Source organism: Camellia sinensis, chromosome 1 (assembly GCF_055761805.1).
Source record: "Camellia sinensis isolate YWXY chromosome 1, ASM5576180v1, whole genome shotgun sequence".
Lineage (NCBI taxonomy): Eukaryota > Viridiplantae > Streptophyta > Magnoliopsida > Ericales > Theaceae > Camellia > Camellia sinensis.
In genome coordinates, this window is record NC_138961.1 from 104,826,507 (window position 1) to 104,845,918 (window position 19,412).

General features: G+C 36.3%; 1 protein-coding gene across 5 annotated transcripts; it reads right to left on the reverse strand.

The window, feature by feature from the left end:
- Positions 1-1,972: 1,972 nt before the first annotated feature.
- On the reverse strand, positions 1,973-18,258 carry LOC114277782 (E3 ubiquitin-protein ligase XBAT33). Of its 5 annotated transcripts, none has more exons than XM_028219748.2 (11): positions 17,738-18,248; positions 17,566-17,625; positions 17,275-17,346; positions 16,830-17,014; positions 13,730-13,890; positions 13,583-13,641; positions 13,454-13,500; positions 13,210-13,353; positions 12,498-12,589; positions 4,488-4,533; positions 1,973-2,910 (listed from the first exon to the last, which is right to left on the reverse strand). In XM_028219748.2, exons 1-11 carry the CDS (start codon positions 17,912-17,914, stop codon positions 2,898-2,900), a joined length of 1,056 nt encoding a protein of 351 aa, XP_028075549.2. In that variant the 5' UTR covers positions 17,915-18,248; the 3' UTR covers positions 1,973-2,897. The 5 variants fall into 5 exon arrangements, with proteins under 5 accessions (XP_028075549.2, XP_028075543.2, XP_082737752.1 ...); XM_028219742.2 differs by lacking the exon at positions 4,488-4,533 and adding an exon at positions 17,116-17,141 and having other exon boundaries at positions 17,738-18,206; XM_082881626.1 differs by lacking the exon at positions 4,488-4,533 and adding an exon at positions 17,116-17,141 and having other exon boundaries at positions 17,275-17,342; positions 17,738-17,982.
- Positions 18,259-19,412: the final 1,154 nt, after the last annotated feature.

Consider the following 19,412-nt stretch of genomic DNA (forward strand, 5'->3'; position numbering starts at 1 on the left):
CACGATTAACTTATTTACGTAACAAATCAATCTCAAATCAATCTAAGGTCCCTCAACATCAATCTAGAGAAAATTAGATCCAGAGAAAATTCAATCCACTGAAATTCTTTGGTCCAAAACCAGAGAAAATTCAATTTAATCCAGAGAAATTCTCTGGTCCAAACTAGAGAAAATTCAATTCAGTGAATTTTTTGGTCCAAAACCAGAGAAAATTCAATTTAATCCATAGAAATTCTCTGGTCCAAACCAGAGAAAATTCTATTCAAAGAAATTCACTCTAGTCGAATTTTCTCTAAACTTCACAGAGAATTCTGGTTCGCAGATATTTTCTCTAGTGACTTCACAGAGAAATTCTCTCCAAATCAGAGAAATTCCTAAATTTCTCTGACCAAATCACATACTCACCCCTGTGATTTTCTCTGGCCACCATCTGAGTTGTTGGAGCTCTGTAACTTGTCTGTTTCAACATTCCTATTAATTGAATAAACAAAATTCGAGAGTTAATTCGAATTTAGTAGACTTTTGAGAATTCCACACACTGATAGACGAAGAATCCATACATTCACACACACTAACGATCGAACCAAAACCCGGATGGCTCTGACTTGACCTATATTGCCTCAAACACAACCTCTGAACCTGACTGATCCTTCAATTTGATCACCCCATCTTCACCCCTGGATACAGTAATTCCCTCCTCAATACCAACAGCCACCAAAGATGCACTTGAACTACTGGCCGGGACTGCTTGAACCACTTCCGACCGAGAAACCTCGAATCGCCCGCCCTTGGTTGGAGCAGCCTTAGTCAAAAACTCTCCAAGCTGAACCTTTGTCTGCCCTTCTATAGCTTGAATGTCGTTGAATGGCCCCACCTTGACATTGACTGCCTCAAACAGGACCTAAGCTGGCTCCATCAGTTCTTTGATAGCCTGGTTGCCACCGGATAGATCTACATTCGCCGATTTGAGCCCTGGTCCAATGACCCTCGTCTTGAGTTTCTTCTCCGGCAGCTACTCCGATTCCGACTGCCCTTCCTTCTCTCAGCTCCTGGCCAGAGCCATGGCTTCCCCTGTTGCTGCCGATGGTGGAATCCCAACTCTACCCAGCTTTTTAGCTAGTAGTTCGTCGAACGAAGTGGCTTAAGAAGAAAAACAACAACAACGGGGCTGAATTTTTCTGTGATAGATAGGAGGGACCTTAGACATTAAAAAATAATATTGTGGATGTCTTCCATTACTAAAAATGCGAGAAGGACTTTAGAGTAATTTTTCCTTTGGGAATTTGGAATATTTGATATTTTGTTGTAATTAAGTAGATATGTGTGAAATAAAAAGTGATTGAGAATGAGAAAGGAGAGAGAAAAAATGATTGATTGATATGTATGTGAGAGTGATTTTGAAAATTTGTTTCAAAAAATCTGAACCAAATAAAATTTTAAAAAAATTTCTTAAAAATTATATTTTAAGATACAAATCAAACAAGCCCCTGATCTTTCAAAATATAATGCGTGGAAAACTCTCATCTTACCAGACAAGCATTCCTAGTACCACCTCATTCCTCGGAATCTTACGCGTCTTTCCTCTTAAACGTCTTCCTCTCTTATTTGAGTTGTTTATTTTTGAAAAAAATTACAAATATTAAATGTGACAGTCACAAAATAATTATACTAAAAATATAAAATAAAAAATTGTACAACACAAAAAAGAGTTACACCAAGTAGATGAATGAATTTACACCATACACATGAGAATTACACCATCATAAAAATATAATTTTTTTACTCAATTGATATGCAATTTTTCCTTTATTTTTTTTGGCTTAAATGGGTTTTAAATCCAAAGAGGAAACATAAATTATGAGCTTCGAAACAGGGTTCAAGAGACCATTTCAAACCAAGGTAATGGTTGGGTACATGTCAGACAAAATACAAACCACTGCAACAAAATCAAAACCTATATAGTTCTGAAAAGTTTAGCGGAAATATAAAGATTAATTTGAGAATCATATATAACATAACTCCATTTTCTAAAAAATTTTCACCCCTTTGATCACATTCATCATCACTTCCAATCAATATACAACCTAAACATAAAAATTTTACAAGCCCTACCCTAAATATTTTAATCAAGCAATTTGAAACATCATCAAAACAACACCACCGTAATCCCAAAACTGGATCTATCACCATGCACCAAACCAACAACACAAGCAGCAGCAGAAGCAAACACGGATTTGAAAATACTAGCATCTGAAAATGGGGAGACCAACTACCATCAAGCCAATGGAGAATTGTGCTGTTGCCTAAATTCCCAGCACCAGAATATGCAGAGTATCATACACCAAGCTAGTCACGCATTTATTTCTGAATTGCACTGGTGCTCTCTGCTGCAGCTTCTTCTGCCCCAAAACATGCCCGAACAACTTGTTTTCTCGAGCCTCACCCCTCCTTCCATTTTGCCGTGGTCTATTGACGAGGATTGGGAGTGATGAGGAGGAGACTCTTGTGTTTCAACCTCACGGGGTTCATAAGAGGGGCATGGTCCATCACTACAAGCGCACAAAGGAAGTGCAACAGATGGAAATGGACTACATGTCACTGGGCAGAAAAGATCAGAAGAAACAGAAGCTACACGATTCTTTCGAATAGCTGTTGTTCGGGCTACTGCTGCTGCTGCTGGTGTTGAACAATCTGCTTCGCGAGGGTGAAGCATGCATGATGTACAGAGGCTAAGGGACAAATGAATTTTGATTTCCTTTGCTGAAGATCCGGGCAGTTTGACAAAAGAGATAATTCCATTTCGGCAAAGAGGGCAAGGAATGGACCCTGGTGGCCCCACTAATTCAGAAGAGATGTTGCTTGTTGAGCAAAGATGGAGTGCACATCTTACACACAGCTCATGCCCACAACCTGAGAACATACTAGCGTTAATAATGAAATTGAGGAACCACAAAGAAAGGGTTTTTAACAGTAGCATCAATAAAATGGACAAACAAAACCATAGAATTTTTGCAGTACCAGTGAATAACCTAAAAGGATGTATTACAAAAATTAAAAAGAATAACCTACAAGGAAATTTAACCTACTCCAACAATAAATATTAAAAAAAATAAAAATAAAAATAAAAGGATCATAAGCGAAACAATGTTGGAAGAAGCAACGAATTTCAAGTCCTTTTAAGGAAAGGAAGGAAAACTTGTAACCTGCATATTTGATATGGAGATTGCTGCCTAATCATCTAGGCTTTCCTCTATATATTTTTGTCAAGCAAATATACCATAAGTGAAAGTTGCCCGATCCTTCAATCCCATTAATTTGATTTGACTTCATGTGAGAAAGACCAATAGCTGAACCAAATTCTTAAACACTCAAACCCTGCTTGCTATGAAAAACACTATTGCGTGCATCAAGAAAAAAGGCTTTTAATCTGCACTATTTGCAGACAACAGAATCATAATTGAGTAGGAAGCAAATCAGAAGACTCAAAACCATGGACAGATATCTTGTAGTTGAAAGAATAATTATAAACAGGCTTAGGACACATGAATCTTAAATAAACCAAAGGAGAAGTAAAAGAGAGATTTAAAATTGATTTTCAAAGTACATGAGGAAGAAAATGCCATTCTTTATTATTTCATATCTATCAACCTTCATGAAGGGACACTTTGGCTTTGGGTTTGGCCAAGTGGTCTTGTACCCACACCTAAGAGTATGGTGAGGGGAATGTCCGGGATTCGAGCTGATGGAGTAACAGTGACCCCTTTAGTTATAATCTAACTTTACTAACAAATTAACATCCTACCGGAGAAAAAATAAATAAATAAACTCTTCAAGAAGGGGATATTGAAAAGGACTATGTGCAATGAATAAGCTTGAAATAAAATTTCAAAAGGGGTAGAGTTCCCATGTTGTGTGGAAAGCAAATAACAATAATATCATAAGAAAATATCATGGGTGTGTTTGGTTTGTATTTGTAGAGTAGTTTTTGAGATAAAAAGTACAAAAACTTGTTTGGTTTGGCTTTTTCAAAAATGGTTTTGGAAAATTATTTTGGGGAGAGAGTTTTAAAAAAAGTGATTGATTTGATGTGTATGAGAGAGAGAGTGATTTTGGAAAGTAGGTAACCAAACAAAATTTTGAGATTTTTTTTGAAAATATTTGTTTGGTTTGATTACTCTTGAAAATTTATTTGTAGAGAATTTTTCCCATAATTTTTTTTTGAAAAACAAACCAAACAAGGCCCATATACTTGTTGGCAATCATGTATGAATGGCAAGACAATATGAAGTAAATTATAAGTGAACGTTTTCATAACATGTTAAAGGTACTCATTATAAGGAGTAGATGATGTAATTATTGTTAGGATGGTTTGACTATACATGACAAAACTAATGAGCATTAGTGAGTGGTTTGGTTTAAAGTAGATGATGCTAAAAGGACAAGAGGAAGAGATAACATAATGTCGTGGCTATGGAACTCGATGATACCTGAAGTGAATGATACCTGCATCTTTTTGGAAACTGCAAAGGACATCTGGAACACATGTAAACATAATTATTCGAAGGTTCGTGATGCTTCTCAAAGTCTATGATATCAAGACCAAAATTTCAGCCACTAAACATGGTAACCGTTCTATTACTGAATACTCTACAATCTTGCAAAACTTATGGCAAGAGTTGATCATTATCAATGTATTGAGATGAAGTGTATTGAAGACTACCATTCTTAAGAGGCTTATGGAGAAGAAAAGAATTTACATTTTCCATGCTGGATTGAATGCTGAGTTTGATGCTGTCAAAATTCAAGTTCTTGGAAAAGAAGATCTTCCACCATTGAATGAGACTATGTTAGAATGTGTCCCACATCGCCTGGAGTTGCCCTTTATGTGCTAATTATAAGGTCTCAGTTTCCCTCTCCTTAATACTGGGTTTTAAGGAGAAGTGTGAGTTGGGCTTTTCAATTTGATATCAGAACTTGGTTAGGCCTGTAATTGGTATGCCATTTGTCCGGCTACTGTATATTGTGGTCCAGGAGGGTGTGTTGGAATGTGCCCATTTCCTTTCCTTAATACCTGAGTTTCAAGGAGAAGTGTGAGTTGGGCTTTTAAAGAGAAGGAAACTAAAACTTTATAACTAGTACAGATGGGGCAACTCTAGGCGATGTGGGACACATTCCAACACACCCCCCTGGACCACAACATACACTAGCCGGACAAACGGCACACTAGTCACACGCCCAACCAAGCCCTGATACCAAATTGAAAAGCCCAACTCATACTTCTTCTTAAAACTTAGGTATTAAGAAAAGAGAAACTGGGACAATTCCAAGCGATGTAAAACACATTCCAACAGACTATTGGAATAGTTCAAGGAGAAGAAAGTCGGAGAGGAGTTATGTTGGAGCCTCAATCCGTGGAAGGTTCTGCTATGGTTATTAGGGGTGCTAATGCAAGGAATGGGGGAGCAAATTATCCACCGAGCTCTTACTCTGGTGAATTGACAATTGAAAATGGAAACAAGGATTCGATTGTGTACTTTCTGCAAATTTTCATACCAAGCTTGCAAATTTTCAAAATCCTCAAACCACCAACAACAATTGGACAGTAAAGAGTGGACCAACAAGAGGACAAGGACAAGGACAAGCACATGCACATGTGACTATGGTACAACCAGGAGGCGAAACAGATTTTGTCCATGATTGAGCAGAGTTCAACAGGGACGAGATTGAAAAACTGAAAATTTTACTTGGCACTCTAGAAAAACCTATGGGCTCAAGTACTTGTTCCTTAGTTTATCCAGGTAATGCCTCTCAATCCCTTACTCTCAATGTCTCAAATATGCCCATAACCTAAGAAGCACGGACACTTCTAAGAAGGTGACGTATCCGTGTCGTGTCCGTGCAAACACCGACACTCTTTGGACACGTGTCCGACACTCTTCAAAACGTGACTTATTTTTTTAACTTTTTTAAAGACTCTGACACTCTTTGGACACTTGGAGGACACGTGTCAATCGCATAAACACGTGTCTATCGATTGGATACATGTGAAACTAATTATAAGTTTAAACAAAATAACTTAAGATACAATAATAAAACAAAACCATATAAATTTATAAGAATTAGTGTCATAATGCATTTTTTATTATCTTTAAATGATATATTCATATATATAACATAAAATAAATATATAAATTACATATTTCATGCGTGTCCCCCACATGTCGTGTCCTGCATTTTTTGAAAATTAACATGTCGCCATGTCCGTGTCGTGTCACGTGTCCGTGTCCATACTTCTTAGCCCATAACAGATTCATGAGTAGTTGATTCTGGGGCCACTGATCATATGACTAAGTCTTCTCATGAATTTGTCTCTTACAATCCTTGTCCTAGTAATAAAAAGATATCTGCTACAGATGGTAGTTTGATTACAATTGCTGGTCAGGGAAATGTTATCAATTCGAAAATTGTTTTAAAGAATGTTTTACATGTGCCAAAATTGTCCATAAACCTTGTCTCAATTCATAAACTTACAAAGAATTTGAATTGTGTTGTGACCTTCTCTTCTACACATTGTGAATTTCAGGACCATAGGGAAAATGATTGGACTTGTTAGAGAGAAAAATGGACTCCACTACCTTGAAGAATCCAGTGGGCAAAATAACACTTTGAATAATTTTCCTATCTCATTTCTTTATGAATCATCTCTTTCAAATAAAAACAAAATCTGGTTGTATCATCTTCATCTTGGTCATCCGTCTTTCAGTGTTCTTAAAATTATGTTTCCAAGTTTGTTTAATGGGATTGATCTGGGTATATTTCATTATGATGTTTGTGAGCTTGCAAAACACCAGCGTTCTTCGTTTCCAATAAATAATACAAGACTGTCCATTCCTTTTGGTCTCATCCATAGTGATGTCTGGAGACCTTCTATGGTTTCAAATGTTTCTAGGGCTCGTTGGTTTGTGTCATTTATTGATGACTGCACTCTCGTGTCATGGATATTTTTGTTAAAACATAAGTCTAATTTTAGCTCTACCTTCCAAGCATTCTTTCACATGATTAAAAATCAATTTGGGGGTAGAACTTGAGAGGGTCCGATCAGATAATGCTAGGGATTATTTCAATCAAACCTTGTTACCATTCTTTCAAGAAGTAGCAATAATTCACAAGTCTTCATGTGTTAATATACACCACAGCAAAACAAGGTGACAGAAAGGAAACTTGGTCATCTTCTAGCAATTGCTCGTGCCTTTCTATTTCAAACTAATGTTCCAAAACATTATTTGGGGGGGGGGGGGGGGGGGGGGGGAAGCTGTTTTAACTGCTACTCATCTTATAAATAGATTACCCTCTCGAGTCCTTGATCAGAAAACTCCTATGCAACTTTTTTCAACATTCTTTCCAAATTTCCGAACCACAAACCACCTACCTCCTAAAGTTTTGGGTTGTGTGTCATTTGCTCATATTCATTCTCATCAAAGGGGTAAACTTGATCCAAGAGCTCTTATTTGTTGGGTATTCTTCTACCAAAAAAGGATATAAATGTAAACATCCTCTCACAAAAAGGTTTTTCGTCTCCGCTGAAGTTACATTTGCTGAAAGTGAAATCTATTTTCCTAAACCTTATTTCCGCCCCGGGGGGGGGGGGGGGGGGGGAGCTTTTTTAACTATTGCTCATCTTATAAATAGATTACCCTCTCGAGTCCTTGATCAGAAAACTCCTATGCAACTTTTTTCAACATCCTTTCCAGATTTCCGAACCACAAACCACCTAACTCCTGAAGTTTTTGGTTGTGTCATTTGCTCATATTCATTCTCATCAAAGGGGTAAACTTGATCCAAGAGCTCTTAATTGTTGGGTATTCTTCTACCAAAAAAGGATATAAATGTTACCATCTTCTCACAAAAAGGTTTTTCGTCTCCGCTGAAGTTACATTTGCTGAAAGTGAAATCTATTTTTCTAAACCTTATTTTCGGGGGGAGACATCATTCATGGAAGATAAGGATAGAGATTTGTTCTTGACCTTTCATTCTCCCCTTCCCCATCTTTTTCAAATGAGTTTTCTAATCGCACAGATCTAGCCACTCCAAATCCTATGGAAAAGGATAAATATATTTAGATCAGACTGCTATTCGCCCACTGTAGGTCTATTCAAGGAGGAGAGAACCCACTATTCAAGCTATGCAGGACCTTGAATCAGAGCCAAACCTTGGCACTGATGATAGTACTGATGATGTTGCGGAAAGTTCTAATGGTGAAGATAAAAATGATTATAATCTTCCTATTGATATTAGGAAGGGTGTGAGAAAGTGTACCCAATGTCCGCTATACCCATTATCCCACTTTGTGTCCTATGAGAGGTTATCTAACAGCCATAAAAGCTTCCTTACTCACCTAAACACTACTTTCTTTCTTTCTTTCTTTTGATAAATCTTACTCACCTAAGCACTATAACCATCCCAAAAACTGTTTCTGAAGCATTGGGTCATAAGGAATGGATGGAAGATATGAAAGTTGAAATGTATGCCCTTAAAAAAAATAAATCTTGGGAATTGGTTGAGTTACCTAAGAAAAGGCACACAGTGGGATGTAGAGGGGTCTTTACTGTAAAGTGTAAGGCAAACAGGTCACTTGAAAGGTATAAGGCTAGGTTGGTGGCCAAAGGATATACCCAAACCTGTGGAATAGACTGTCTTGAAACCTTTGCCCTGCCAAAATGAACACTATGAGGATTTTGCCATCTCTAGCTGTCAACTGTGAGTGAAGTATGCAGCAATATCATGTCAAGAATGCCTTCTTACACGGCGATCTTGACGAAGAAATTTACATGGAAGTCCCTCTAGGTTTTGAATCAAAAGGCAACAAGGTGTGTAAATTGAAGAAGGCCCTTTATGCATTAAAACAATCCCCTAGAGCTCGGTTTGGTAGATTTATTGAGTTATGAAAGCTTTGGGATATAAGCAAAGTCAAGGTGATCACACACTATTTGTTAAACATTTAGCTACAGGGGGAGTCACTGCCTTCTTGGTTTATGTAGATGATATTATCATAACAGAAGATGACTTGGAAGGAAGAGAAGCTTTGAAAAGATACCTAGTTCAAGAGTTTGAAATAAAAGAACTTGGGCAGATTGAAATACTTTCTCGGCATTGAAGTTGCTCTATCTCAACATGGGATTTTTATATCCCAACAAAGGTATATACTGGATTTGTTAGCTGAGGCAGGGAAGCTTGGGTGTAAACCAGTGGAAACTCCTATCAAACAAAATCAAAAGCTTTGTGAAGCTGTAGAAGACGCAGTGGTAAATAGAAAGGCCTATCAAAGATTGGTTGGTAGATTGATTTACCTCTCACACACTAGACCAGACATAGCCTATGCAGTAGGAGTGGTAAGCCAATGCATGCATAATCCCAAAGAGATCCATCTCTAAGCAATACATTGGATTCTACAGTATCTCAAGGGAACTTTGGGAAGAGGAATATTGTTCAAGAAAGGAGGCAAGTTAACATTAGAAGCTTATACAGATGCAGACTATGCAAGATCTATTGATGACAAAAAATCAACATCGGGCTATTGTACTTTCCTTGAGGAAACCCTATAACATAGAGAAGCAAGAAGCAGAATGTGGTTGCTAGATCAAGTACAAAAGTTGAATTCAGGGCAATGGCATTAGGAGTTCGTGAACTTCTGTGGATGAAAATAATTTTAGAAGATCTGAAAGTCGCGTGGGAAGGACCTATGAAGCTTTATTGTGATAACAAGTCAACAATCAAAATTGCATATAATCCTGTGCAACATGATCAAACCAAACACATTAAAGTTGATATACACTTCGTAAAAGAAAAGCTAGACAGTGGACTAATCTGCACACCGTTTGTACCAATGTTATTAAAGGCGATAGGTGCACCGAGGTGCCAAGGTCTCTTGGGGGCCTACGTGCAAGGCGCAAGGCAAGGCACGGCACAGGCTTTACCGAAGTGAGGCGCAGCTTTTACGTAAAATATATATATATATATATGTATAATATAATTTAATATAAGCAAATAATTTAGGGTCCAACATAACCAAAATAAAATATTAAACATTTAAAAGTATAAATACCAACACTACTATTTTAACATAGACAAATTAACATTATTTCAAAATTTAACATAAAACATGAATAAGAAGAGGGGAGAAGAAGAACAAGAAGAGGAAAAAAAACTAATCAGCCCAAAGAGGGATGAGAAAGAGGAGGAGACCAGAGAATAAGCATAAGATGGAAGAAGATCATATCCATGTGAAGAAGATCGCATCCATGTGAAGAAGATAGCAACATAGAGAAGAGAAGTAGAGAAGAAGAAGAGAAGAGAATGAGAGAGAAACGTAAGAAGAAGAGAAGAAGACTGCAACATGAAAAAGAATTTTTGGAGCTGCTAGATTGGACAACGAAGGCAGGCAGCAGCAAAGAGTTCTTTGGAGATTAGGAATTAGGGCTAAATTTTCTTTTATTGTTGATTTGGGACTAAATACCCAATGTATTGGCATTTGTACTTAAGAGTAGGGATCTTCTGTAGCTGAACTATATTAAATCAATGGTTAAATTTCAAGGATGACCAATCAAAGCAGCAATAAAAAAAATAAAAAAGAAAAGCTCCCAAGGCGCAGCCTTGGGCTTTACTGCGCCTTGGCTCAATCGCACGCCTTAAGCGCAACTTATCGAAGTCGCCTAGCCTAGAACACTGCAAGACGCAAACCTTGGGCCTAGATGGGACTTGGACCTAGGCGCACGCCTAGGCGCGCCTTTAATAACACTGGTTTGTACGTTCAGGCAGTCAAGTGGCTGATGTGCTAACTAAAGGGTTAAACAATTCAGTCTTTCGGAATATTGTTGGCAAGCTAGGAATGGATAATATCCACTCACTAGCTTGAAGGGGAGTGTCAAAGATAGCCAGGCTGGATTCGTGTGTGAGCTGGCTATAATTAGTTAGGAAAGCTGTAAATATTTGAATTTATATTTAGATTAGTCATATCCCTGATTATAGGGATTGTGTTATAGGAATCTCATTCCTGATTTGTAGGGATTAGCTAGCTTTAATCTACCTATATAGTCTTTTCCCTGTACATTTCTAATAGATCAATAATATTCCCATTATTTATCAAGATCCTCTATTTAGAGTACAATATCAACGTTATTCAAGCAGATGATGCACTCTCCTCACCTTTGCAGCATGGTCATTGAAATAATAAATTACAGTTCATTATTAGAGACATACAATGGGGAATCACTTTGATGAAAAATTAATACCAAAAGCAAAACTATGAAAGTGACCGCTTAATTCCCTCAAGAAGAGCCCCCGATCATGAATCAACAAAAAAATATAACCCACTTGGGATTAGATGTCTAGGATTTCAAAAAGGAAACAAAAGTATGTCCAAGAACATAAGACCTATGAAGCATGGGTGTGGGTATGCATAATGGTACGGGTATGATACAGGTACACCGATACGGCAAGACTTAAAAAAAATAGGATACGGATACGGCTGGGATACGTCAATAATTTTTTTTTATTTTTTATAATTTATAATTTGAGATTCAATCCCCAAATCAAAGTTCAATATCAAAACTAAAAAGAGAAATTACAAAACCAAAAGAGAAATTATAGTTCAACAATATCAAATACCAAAACAAAGTCTATAAACTATTTTAATGTCATTAAATAGGAGAAATTACAAAATAAAGTTTCATTCCAAAAGGAAGCTAAGCAAAATTTAAAAACTTGACGCTTTAGTTTTCACTTCTATCTACTTCATCATTGAATAATACATCTTTCATCTTTGGCACATCAAGTAAAGGATTTGCAATTTCAAGTAAATAAGAACTCTCTAATAAATTAAACGTATCCCCACCAATGTCCCATAGCTTGGTGTACTCCCGATATGCCCATGGAGTACATAACTGACAAAGAATGTATAAAAAAAACCCGCACATATTTTGAGTACCCAACACACATGCAACACTATCAGTATGAGTATTAGTACCCAATACAAGTACGGCAACATTTTTGGATTATCCATGCTTCATAGCTAAAGACCTCAAACTAGCCCAAAAACAATGAAAGAATACAATTCTACATAAAAATGACAAAACAAAACCTCCTAGCTAACCTATTTAACAAAAAACAGAACCAGAAGTTTTACTTTCACAGACCTCCTAGTCCATCAGGCAATTAACCATCGTAGTTTGAATTAAACAAATGCTGGAAAAGAGGGAAGAGGGAAAAGGAAGAGAAGAACCATCAAGAACGAATAGATGATACCCGTCAAAATCGTCAAAACAACGGATTGAGTATTATTACAATTATTATAGTCAAATATGACAGTAATTATCTGTAAGTTTCAGTTGCTTTACGGACAAAGTGATCTATACTAAAACATATCAAGCAATCAGATAGAATATGCCACCAGGCACACCTAAAAAGTCAACAGGAAGTCTACACAGGAAGAAAAATCTGACCTTCAGCAGCTACTGTACAGGCTCTCTCCAGGCAAACAGCACAGATCTCAGCATCATCAGAACAGGTTGTTGAAGGCTGCAACCCACACTCTCTGCATAAATGACACCTTACAATATATCATTTCCAGCATTTCTTATATTTAACAGCACTTTGTTTTACAAAAATTATCTTCCAACGAGGATGACATGCAGCTCAAACAAACTTCTAAGATACAGACGTGAACACGCAACATGACACAGCGACATGTCAATTTAAAAAAAAAAATGCAGGAGACAACATGTGAGGGGAACACAAAACATATAATTTATATATTTATTATGACAACATTATACTAATTTTGAAAGTTTAAAAAAAGAGAGTAATATATACAAATCTATATTGTTTTTTCTTTTATGGCATCTTCTAAATTATTTTGTTCAAACTTATAATGTGTTTCATGTGTGTCGGACACATGTCATGAAGTGTTCCATGAGTGACATGCACCTTCTTAGAAGTGTCAGTGCTACTTAGATAAGATACTTCGAGAAGCACAGCTATAGTTGAACTTCATAATGGAAATTCCCGCAATTCCTTTTTGAGTTAACAAAATTTAGCTAAACATGACGTGGAGACCCTCTAAACGAACTTCACAAATTTGTATTCCATTGGTAGCAAATCTTTTGAAGCAAATCATAGGTGTGGATAATGTAAATGTAGTTAGTTGCAAATTACCTTGCTATGTTTAGGACACTCATGAGAGGCAAAGACAAATAATTAGAAGGTGGAAACATAGGTATTGTTGAGTCAGAATTGGGTGCCAGCAATGGCTCTAGCCAGTGACGCCCCCACATCCTAGCGACATCAAGAGGAAGCCAACTGCAAAAATGTTGAAATTTCCTTAAGAAATGCATTGAACAAATAATAATTGAATGAAGTAAACTATTGGATACCAGAGAAAGTATTCTAAATATATTACCCATTGCAATTTAAAGTCAACCGACTGGCACCTCTTGCAAGAAGGATCTGTAGATACAAGAGCATAATCATGTCTAAACTAATTGAAATTGTAAATCTCAGAAAATCATTCAATAGAACAAGAACTTGCCTGACAGCACTTCAAATTTCCCCCACAAGCAGCATAGTGCAAAGGGGTGCTTCCAGCTCCTACAAAGTAATACATTTACATTTTATTAGTCAAGAACAAACAAACCACCAATAAAACAAGTTATTGGGTCTCAAATAAATGGCGTACCTATCAAATCCATTGACGTCCCATAATGAAATGTCACAGAAGAGACATCCGCTTGAAGATCAAGTAGAAGCTGTACGCAATCAAAATAACCATTTAATGCAGCCATATGAAGAGCAGTGATACCACCGTCAGCAGCCTTATTTACAAACTTGGACAGTGCACTGCATTTGAATAAAAATAATCACAAAATGAAAAGAATAATACATTGCTTTGTGTCATTTTTTAAATCATAACTATTGGGCATATTATAGCATACAGCTTTTTCTTGAAATTACAGTCTATAAATATCTAATTTACAATTCTGGCGGAAAAACTTAGAGAAGACCAGTTTTATTGCACCATGTAGCCAGACATGAACTGTTCATTTGTCTTAGTTCAGCAAGTTTTCTACTTATTTTTACAGCATATACACAGAAGCAGCAAGAATAACTTAAACACTTATCATTAGCTGAACTCGAAAAGGGTCTCTAGAATCATGTTCAAGTTTTCACTCTATTTAGGGCCATATTTTTATCACATGTCAATATAAAAGTTTTCTTTTCTCACCATGTCAAGTTACATCCTTTGAAGTCTTTCCCTTATCGTTGTAGCACCATCAACTTCCTATGAAGTACGGACACTTCAAAATAGGCGCTGTAGAGGTGTCAAACATGGGGACAAGTCGGGGACACCCTTGGGACCATGGTTATCAGAATCCTGATCCGAATCTTATGACCCTACGATCTTACGATCCATTTGGACACAATCGATCCAGATCGTATAAAAAATTCTTTATAGGCAGATCTATCGATTCTGGTAATGGGATCTTATAGAATTGTAGAATTCTAATCCGAATCTGATCCAATCCGATCCAATTTACAAGCCTTGTTTTGTATTGTATGACACATTTTATTGTAAATTTTATATTTGTTGTCTAAATACCAATTTATGTGGTCAAAATAAATAATAAAAATTAAGTAGTATTGAATCAAATAGACTGAGAAAAACAAATTAGGAAACAAACATTTAAATATTACGGTAATTCAAGAAAACTAACCAATAGAAAAACAAACTAGGAGGGCAATATGATTGCAACTTTACCCCAATTTTTGGAGAGACTATTTTTGTTACTCAAATCCTCTCCACCAGGTATGCTAACGACAAACCTTATTATTCAGTTAAGCCACTTTTTTGAGTCCTTAATCTATTTTCTTATCCAACTTTGTTAAATATTTTTTCTTCACTTTTTATGCATTATTGTAGATTATAAAATATTTTGTTATAGAATTCTTCTGCTTCACCTTCTTTTTTGATGAAATACAAAACTTTTACTATCGAGCTTTCTATTGTATAATATTATTATGTATTTATATGGAGTATTATATTTTTCACAATATCTTCTCTTCTTTTTAATAAAATATAGGCTCATTTTGTATATACTTTTTAAGAAATGTTTTTTTAAATTAAATTATTAGGTAATTTGTCTTTTTCGGTAAGATCTTATGATCCTCGATCCGATTCTACGATCCGATCCTGCAAAGGCCTTTAACAATCCAACATAGGTTCCCGATTTTAACAACCTTGCTTGGGACACATACAGGACAGTTTATTATTTTTTCGCAAGGACACGTGTGTCCAAAACTGAACACATCAGGAGACAAGGCAGGGGTATTTTTTTAAGAGGCACTTACCAATTAGTCCTATTAACTAAACTTATTTACTTACAGATAAAAATCAACGCCTTATTAGTACACATTAATGTGTGTTTGGGAGGGAAAAAATTAGGTACACACCTAACCTTTAGCATAATGCACAAAGTAGTTGCCTCGAGACTTGAACTCATAACCTCAAGATTATTAGGCCAAAGTTTTTCTATTAAACCAATGGTCATCCCTGCAGGTCCTAACTGATAAATTTATCACTGTAAATTTATTTATAAAAATAAGAGAAATTGATAAATTTATCACCTGATAAATTTATCAATAGGACTTAATGGGTAATAAGTCCCAAAAGTATGACCTATTGGTAATTTACCCTTTTTTTAATTTTTGAAAACGTCTTTTGGGGTCAAAGTGTAAATTAAGAAAGTAAAAAAAGAATATTGTTCGATATTCAATGTTTTTCCCTCGTCATCTTAACTCTTATCGTTTATTATGTCTTTTTGGGAATAGATGATCTATTAATTTAGTTAAATGTAGTGGTTTGTATATATTTATTGAATTAATATTAATTTTTATTAATTTTGATTATTTGGTAACATAATATTTATCTACATAGCAAAAATATATAAAAATAAATAAATAAAATAAAATTTTTCATGTCCCCCACCGTGTCCGTATCCGTATTCGTGTCCCCATTTTTTTGAAATCATCTGTGTATGTATCTGTGTCCGTGCTTCATAGATTTCTATCATGCCATTCCTTTCAAAGGGACCACTATATGTTTTTGTTGTAATTGGAAAACATTCTCGAAATATTCTACCGCATCACAATATCCATGCATGCATATAATTGACCCACAAAACACATACTAAAAACTAGGGGTGCAATTTGGTCAGGCCTAACTTGAGCTTTTGTTTAGGGCTTGGGCAGCATGTTTTTGGAACTTGGGCAAGATTTAAAAGCCCAAATTGTAATTTGGGCCGGACTTTGGCAAAGGGGATTGGCAACTCAGGCAACTCAAACCCAAATTCTATATTTTAAAATATATAATAAAATAACAATACCAATAATTTATAAGCCGTTATTTAGGATATTGAATCTGGCTCGTTAGATCGAGTGTAATGTATATATACGAGTTTTGATTCTATAATTTTGGATCTCTATTTGACTTGCTTGATTTGTTGTTTACTGTAACATTTGGAGCTTTCATGATTTTATTTATTTATTTTTATTTTTTTGTGTGCTTGGCCAATTCGGGGAACTCGAGCATGCTGACTTTAAATTGTGAAGCTTGGGCTGGCTTGAGCAGATAAGCTCAAGTTGAAGGTTGGTCTTGGGCAGGTCTCAACGCGATCCAGCTTGGGCCTAGGCAACACCTCAACTAGACGGAACCAGCCTAAGTTGCACCCCTAAACTGACTTTTATGCAGGGAAAAGAACTAACTGAAATAAATTAGATACCTTCGGTCATGTTTGCTCTTAACATTGGAAGCATCACCTGTGTCGCCATTGGATTGAGCATTTATAGAATCAAAAGGGGCACTTGGAACAAAGTCAGCCACAACAAGTCTTATACATCTAACATGCCCGCTCACTGCTGCAAAATGGAGAGCTGTCCTTCCACTTCGATAGTCTGCCCTTGTAACCTGAAAGTAGTAAGTAAAATCGGTGACAATCAGAAATGATGATTCTTGCAAAAATCTTCAGAATGCAACAAGAATAAGAATAAAGTAAACAAACCACCGGCCTTGTGAAGCAGTGGTTTTAAACCATCTATTCAACACCAGAGATCAAAGGATCAATGAAGTCCCTTCCACAGTTTGATAACAAATACTCTGTAAAATGGAAAAGAAAAAGAGAAGAAAAATAAATATAAACTAGTATATGAAGGGGCAAACTCACTCACATTGCATTTGAAGAGCAGGAGAGACTGCACAACTTCCCAGTGGCCGTATCGACACGCTTGCATCAATGCTGTCTTCAAATACACACAACAACAAATTCAACACAGATCCACCAATTTGTAATAAATTCAAGAAAGATTCAGGCTTTAATTTATTTTTAACTAGTAATCAAATTGCAGAACCAAACACAAAACCGAGTTGATCTAAAAAAACAATCAAATGAAATTTCAAATAGAGAAGGATCAGATTCAAAGACACAAACAATCAAATAGAAAGAAATCGAGATCTCGTACCTGACCACAGTAATTTCTGGAATTGACGTCAGCTCCGTTGTCAAGCAACAAAGCAACAATCTACAATCAATCAACAAAGAATAACACATTCATTAATAATAGATATATAAAACAAAACATGTTATACGGATCACAAAACAAAAACAAAAAAAGGGTGAAAATGGGGGATAACCTCGTTGTGGCCTTTAGCGGAGGCGAAATGAAGAGGGGAGTTGAGGCCTCCGAAGGTGGAGTATTTGGCGAGGAAAGGGTTGCAGTCAAGCAACATCTTCGCCTCCACCAAATCGCCGTCTCTCGCCGCCGACACCAACCTCTCTCCCGACGCCGAGCACCCAAACGAATTCCCCATCTCTCTCTCTCTGTTCTAAATCTCTCTTTCTCTCTCTCTATATCTATATATCTGTTTTCTTTTTGTCTCTCTTTTTTGTTTATTAAAGTTACGTGTATTCGTAAAGGAAGGCCTGAATCAGGTCAACCATTGGTTAAAGAAAGCTTGAAAAAGTGGGGATTGTATAGAAAACGAGGGAGAGGGGTTGGTGGCATTGAAACTTTGGATTTGTTTATTAATGGAAGGCATATCTACTGTAGGGGGGAGAGAGAGAGAGATCTCGGCTGATTGATGTTTTGCCTTCGCTTTCGGTGTCTTTTTTTGAGAAACAAAAATGGACAAGAAGGGGTGCTCTGGTGTCCGAAGGCAAATTTTTCCATATCTTTGTCCCCACCACTGTGCTACTTTATTTTATATACTTTTTTTTTTTTTTTTTTAATCTATTATTACTACTTTAAAAATCTTAAAAAAATCTGAGTATGTATTATTTTATTTTATTTTTTTTTGTAAAGTACCTTTAAATCTTAAATTAATAAATGTTAAACCATGTACTCTTGCCTTTTTTTTTTTTTTTTTTTTTGACTGATCAGTCCCATTTTAATGTTAAATACGGTTGAGCCCATGTTTTGAAAAGCGTGTGTAGTGAATTATGAGGATAAATATGAATTCTACCTGATGTTAAATTTACCAAAATGACCAAAGGTGTTGTGAGTTTTGGTTTCCCTCTTGCACGATCAAAACGGGAAGATAAATATGGAAAGTTTTTAATTTTGCGGCGATGATAGACAGTCAATTTGTGTGTATCACTGTTTGATTTGGTAATATTAATGTTTATTCCCCAATTAACATTTCATTCCTTCCCCCCCAAACCCTAGATTGCTAAAACCCTCCTCACAAATACATTACAACTGTCGTGTTGTTGGGCCATTTCGCGATTTGTCCAGCATCTCACGGTGTGTTCCACGGCTACCACCGGCAGCGTCAGCGTTTATTGATGGTACCAATGGCAACAAGTATGTATTTTCCTGATGTGTTGTTTGGTTTTTTTGTTATATAATCGTGAAATTGTGTAGTTGACGTTTGATTCTGAAGATTGGGTGGATGGCATTGGGATATGTTGTAATGTTAACGTGTACATTGTGTGCCAATTTGTAATGTTTTAAGTGTGATATGGGTAAAGACAGGTTGGGTGTCGAGTTATGTTGATGGTAGGGTCAAATAGTAGCCCTTATTATGTGATGTTAATTGTAAAAATATATTTGTGGGTGTTATTTTCAAAAATCCATTAGGGGCAATTTGTAATTTGGTGTAGTAGTGACAGGGTGCTTATTATGATTGGGTTGTCTGTGTTTGTCTTGTTGTTTGTATGTAAATGTAGGTAGGGGACCATTGTCTCTGTGAGTGTGTGCTTTTGGATGTTTGTAACTGTTGGGTGTGCCACTGAATGTGGTTTTTTTTTTTTTTTGGGGGGGGGAGGTGTTGTGATGTTTTTTGACGAGCGTGCTGTCTGCGTTGGTTG

Bases quoted from the DNA above. Each gene is read 5' to 3' on its own strand.
- LOC114277782 (XM_028219732.2), bottom strand. From the start codon at position 17,914: ATGGGGAATTCGTTTGGGTGCTCGGCGTCGGGAGAGAGGTTGGTGTCG. The intron at 17,015-17,274 runs GTGAGTGAGTTT...TACTACTTTCAG, and splicing joins TCCTGCTCTTCAAATGCAAT to GTTACAAGGGCAGACTATCG. The intron at 13,501-13,582 runs GCAAGTTCTTGT...TTGTATCTACAG, and splicing joins GAAATTTGAAGTGCTGTCAG to ATCCTTCTTGCAAGAGGTGC.